Source organism: Enhydra lutris, unplaced genomic scaffold, assembly GCF_002288905.1.
Source record: "Enhydra lutris kenyoni isolate GAN:26980312 unplaced genomic scaffold, ASM228890v2 scaffoldscaffold57, whole genome shotgun sequence".
In the NCBI taxonomy this organism is placed as follows: Eukaryota; Metazoa; Chordata; class Mammalia; order Carnivora; family Mustelidae; genus Enhydra; species Enhydra lutris.
Genome location: NW_019154141.1, coordinates 3827434 through 3832624, shown reverse-complemented (window position 1 = coordinate 3832624; position 5191 = coordinate 3827434). Strand labels below are relative to the sequence as shown.

The 5191-nt window shown below is 41.5% G+C and overlaps 1 protein-coding gene across 1 annotated transcript; it reads left to right on the top strand.

The window, feature by feature from the left end:
• Positions 1-1981: 1981 nt before the first annotated feature.
• Positions 1982-4670, top strand: LOC111158186 (potassium voltage-gated channel subfamily J member 16). The gene has a single exon (XM_022520095.1). It carries the CDS (start codon positions 2064-2066, stop codon positions 3321-3323), a length of 1260 nt encoding a protein of 419 aa, XP_022375803.1. The 5' UTR covers positions 1982-2063; the 3' UTR covers positions 3324-4670.
• Positions 4671-5191: the final 521 nt, after the last annotated feature.

Below are 5191 nucleotides of genomic sequence, written 5' to 3'. Positions count from 1 at the left end.
CAGTGTGTGCCGTTCCCTTTAAGGAACAAGGTTGGGAGCATTTAACAAGGAAACAATTCTATCTCGAAATCTACTTTTTGATTTGAAATCTTATGGGCCTTTGATTATAATAGGTCCCATTCTCATGCCTCCAATGGTTGGGTGAGAGAATGAAGACCCAGAAACCTTGAGCAGCTTCTTGTTGTTGTCAAGGGTCATTGGATGACAAATGGGACAGGAACCTACAAGAATGATACATGTTGTGGGCCAAATTTGTGGAACCATTTAACATCCGACATTCCGGTAAGCATTTTGTCAGCCCGGGGTCACATCCTGAAATTATACAACCATCTCCTCCAAAACCCGGCAGAGGACAAAGGCGGAGATGTAACTAGTCAAAGCAAATCCGCAGGTCTAGTGGGCAGAGTGGCGGGGGGCGTGTGGATGGACGGAGAGAAACTTGCACAGGCTTTACAGGATTTTTTGGCTGAAAGCAGAGTTCATCCTTGCAGTGGTCCATCAAACAAAGTGTTTATTGTGAAGTGGGCCTGATCCCTGGAGAAGAAGAAAAGTGATTCTTATTGACTGGAAGGAAATTAACTCTTTCCTCCCTTTTTCAGGGAAGGTGTCAGATAAGAGCTTTGTGATTAAATTCCTCGATGGTCAGTTTCAAAGGCGAGTGGGTCTCGATGTCAGCTGCTGTATTGACTCTGACTAGTTTCTCTGCAGCGTGGGCTGGATCCTTTAGTGGGACCTCTTTTCTCCCTCCTTATCCTTCCTTCCCTCATCTAGCAGAGGCAGGGTGTGTAGAAAGCATATTCTAATAATTACTAAACCACTGGGCTACAGTTACTTTTTTTTTTTTTTTTGGCATAGAAATAACTCAAAACCACTTAACATTGAATTTTTAAAACTTACTTTCAGACTTGATCTGGGAAAACCACGGGCCTATTCTAGGGATGATAAAAGCACTAGGAACTGTATGTTCTGCCTTGATCTTTTAAAGATTGAATTCGGAGGGGGAAAAATGATTTTGCCTATGGATAGCTGTGAAAGAATCAGGAATACTGCAGAGCTGGAGAGAAGGGGCCAATTGTAGTATGCTCCCTTTAAGAGGGAAACGAGATTAGAACTTTGGCAAATTTTCGGCTTCTATTCAGAGGGAAAGAGAAGAGATGGCAGTGTCCAAAAAGAAAAAAGAAAAAAAAAAAAAAAAGAAAGAAAAAGGATGCTGTCATGAGACAAAAGCAAAAGCAATTTTATACCTTATTGAAAGCTTACCTGGGCATGTTTTTGTGGTTTTCTTTTTCCTTTTTTTTTAATCTCCTCTGGGGTTAAGAACATTTTTTTGCCCTCTTAAAACTAAAGGAGCTAGGGGAAAGGACTTGAATCTGAGAGAGTGGTGCTGTCAGTTCTGTTCTGTCTTGGGAAGTATACGAGGAAGAGAAACCTCCTGGGAAGAAAGAGAGGACACGGCCGGTGCTGAAGGGGAGGGTCTGCGGCATTCAGTATGTAAGTTACATGTCAGCGTGAAGGTGGCAACCCTTCCTAGCATCCTTCTTAGAAAATCCAACTGACTTCAACAGTTAGAAGGCTTCTAACCCTACTAGACAAATATCTGAATTCTATTTTGCCGTTCAACATTAAAGATTGCTTTGTGTTCTAAGCGTCCTCATGCCAGAAGAGTCTATAAAAACAAGACTTTTGTTTATGTCAGGTCAGGAAAGGTAGTGAGGCTTCATTTGGGATAATCATAGTGTTTGCCCAAGCCTTTTGCATATATAAAAATGTTATTTTCTCTAATTGCATATTTTGCTCCTATAATGACTGAGTTGAATTCTAAGCTGAAATGAGTAATCAATACTGAGTGTCTCTGTCGTTCAAATGAAGTCTTTGCCACTTCGGATGGCATGAAATTGCTTCAACTTTGGAAAATTGCTCTAAAGATGGAAATTAAAAGCTAAAGCTAAGGCGTATTTAATTTTCTTTTTTTCAGGTTTTAACTGAAAACTTAAATCAACAAATAGCAACAGAACTACTCCTTGTACAAAATCCACCTGGATGCCAGAAGGACAGAGGAAAGGATGAGCTATTACGGCAGCAGCTACCCGAGTGTAAACATGGACCCCAAATACCCAGGCTACCCCCAAGAGCACATCCTAGCTGAGAAGAGAAGAGCCAGAAGACGTCTGCTCCACAAAGATGGTAGCTGCAACGTGTACTTCAAGCACATTTTTGGAGAATGGGGGAGCTATGTGGTTGACATTTTCACTACTCTTGTAGACACCAAGTGGCGCCATATGTTTGTCATATTTTCTTTATCTTATATTCTCTCCTGGTTGATATTTGGCTCCATCTTTTGGCTAATTGCCTTTCATCATGGTGATCTGTTAAATGATCCGGACATCACGCCTTGTGTTGACAATGTCCATTCCTTTACAGGGGCGTTTTTATTCTCCCTTGAGACTCAGACCACCATAGGTTACGGGTACCGCTGTGTCACCGAAGAATGCTCGGTGGCAGTGCTCATGGTGATCCTTCAATCCATCCTGAGCTGCATCATAAACACCTTCATCATAGGAGCCGCCTTGGCCAAAATGGCGACCGCTCGAAAGAGAGCCCAAACCATTCGGTTTAGCTATTTTGCCCTCATAGGCATGAGGGATGGGAAGCTTTGCCTCATGTGGCGCATTGGTGATTTCCGGCCAAACCATGTGGTAGAAGGCACAGTGAGAGCCCAACTTCTCCGCTACACAGAAGACAGCGAAGGGCGAATGACCATGGCATTCAAAGACCTAAAGTTGGTCAATGACCAGATCATCCTTGTCACACCGGTAACTATTGTTCATGAAATTGACCACGAGAGCCCTCTGTATGCCCTTGACCGAAAAGCAGTGGCCAAAGATAACTTTGAGATTTTGGTGACATTTATCTACACTGGTGATTCCACGGGCACTTCCCACCAATCCAGAAGTTCCTACGTCCCCCGAGAAATTCTCTGGGGCCATAGGTTTAATGACGTCCTGGAAGTTAAGAGAAAGTACTACAAAGTGAACTGCTTACAGTTTGAGGGGAGTGTTGAGGTATACGCTCCCTTTTGCAGCGCCAAACAGCTAGACTGGAAAGACCAGCAGCTCCACAACACGGACAAAGGCCCCCCGGTCCGAGGATCTGGTGCGTCGGACGCCACGGTCAGAAGAAGGTCGTTTAGTGCCATCGCCGTTGTCAGCAGTTGTGAGAACCCAGAAGAGACCGTCACCTCCGCCGTGCATGAGTGTAAGGAAGCACCTTATCAGAAAGCTGTCGTGACGTTAAATAGAATCTCTGTAGAATCCCAAATGTAGTTCAAATTGTGATGACCAGGGCCGCCACGCCATCATTTTACTCTGTAGCCCGTCACGTTAGGCCAGTAGTTATAAGCAGGGCTTTTAAGGAACGGTGTAGCTACGTTTGACGGACTTGGGGGAAAAGAAGAGCGGGTTAAATCCGGTGAAAGATCATCTAAAAATTACATAGTATCCAATCGTTTAAACTTTTTGTGTGTGTGTGTTAGCAAATTTGATATTAGGGATGCTATTCAGAGCCTAATGGATTAATTTAAATTTCACCTCCTTTTCTTATATCACACACTTGCATCTTTAGTTGCAGGTGTCCTATTTGGTAAAGGAGAACAAAGGTAGGATACTGGCATAAGGAAGACAGACAGCCAGCATGAATAACTAATTTTTAAATGTATCAACATGGATAGTAGTTTCCTGGAAAAAACGTCACGTCTTTCTAACCAAGATAGGCAAGATATGCATCCAGTAGATTGTAACATTGAGATATTTAACTGAAATCACCTGGCAGGCTCGGTGTTTGCCCCTCATAGTGTCTTGGTATCCACAGAAAGAGGTAGTGACTGTGAGATAGAGACACCTGCCACTTGGGCAGGTTAATGATTGAAGAGCGCTAGAAGCTGTTTTTGTTTCTTCTGATTCATATGGCAGAAAAAAAAAGTTGACATTATTCAGAACAGTATTTCTCTCTCAAACACCCTGAGTGACGGCAACAAATGCCTTTATATGGAAGAGCAGAAATAAGGCAATGGTGACATTTCTAGCTTCTCGAGCAAGGGAGCTTCCTCTGCCCAACCCCATCTTCTCCAAAGACAATACGAAGATAGGATCACAGAGGTGGGATGAGGGAAGGGATGGCAGTGGGAAACATTTCTCAGACAACTGTGCTGTGTTCTGAAAGACTGTAGCTGCTTTTGCTTGCTACGTAAGGGATGGAACCATTATTTTGGGGGGGGCAGGGGGAGACATAGGGGCACAGCAAGGGGAAAGAAATTTATTTGTGCCCAGAAGCAGTTAAGTATGTCTTCTGTCTTGGTCACTCTATAAGACATAAATGACTTGAATTCTAGATTTTCAACAACTCTCCCATTGAACTTGGAATGATCATTTAAATGGAAGATTTTGTGAAATATAATGAAGGTGATTTTTGTGCACATTATTAAACAGATAAGCTAGGTGTTATGGAATTGCTTAAATTGGGGGAAGTAAATTTGTATGCTCTATTTCTGTGTCAAAAGATGTTAATCATGATTACTTTAAGCCCAATTCCCTATGAGTAAAGTCACTTTCAGCTTTATAAATTGAACAGTTGTTAACTTCATTCAGAATTAATGTGTTTCTTTACTCGCTTTCTTTTTTCTTTTCTTTTCTTTTCTTTTTTTTTTTTTTTTTTTTACATTGTTGCTGAGGGGACAATAAGCATATGCCACAGTTTTTCCTTTGCTTATTTTATTTAAATATATGTACACACAAATTGTTTTTGCAGTTCCTGGAAACATTCTGCCCCCCCCCAATTTAAATGAAAGCTTACAAGTAAATTGAACTGAATCATAGAGTGTGCGATTACCAGTCAAAGTAAAATATGTAGGTATATAAAGAGTTTTTCTCCTTTTTTTTTTCTTTTTCCATCATCCCTTCCTCCCTTCCTTCCTTTCCCTCTTTCTTTCTTTTGACCATGAGCACTGAAGTAACTTTTTTAAATGCATGTGTGCAAATCTTTTATTCCTGTTGTTTTATGGATAAGAGATTCATTCAGGTCCCAGGTTGTAAAACTGTCCTGAAGCTTAATATCACAGATCTAAAGAATGCATTTTTTTTCTGTCTTGCTCCAGAAATGCAAAATCCATTTTTAAAATTACACATGCCTTGTAGAT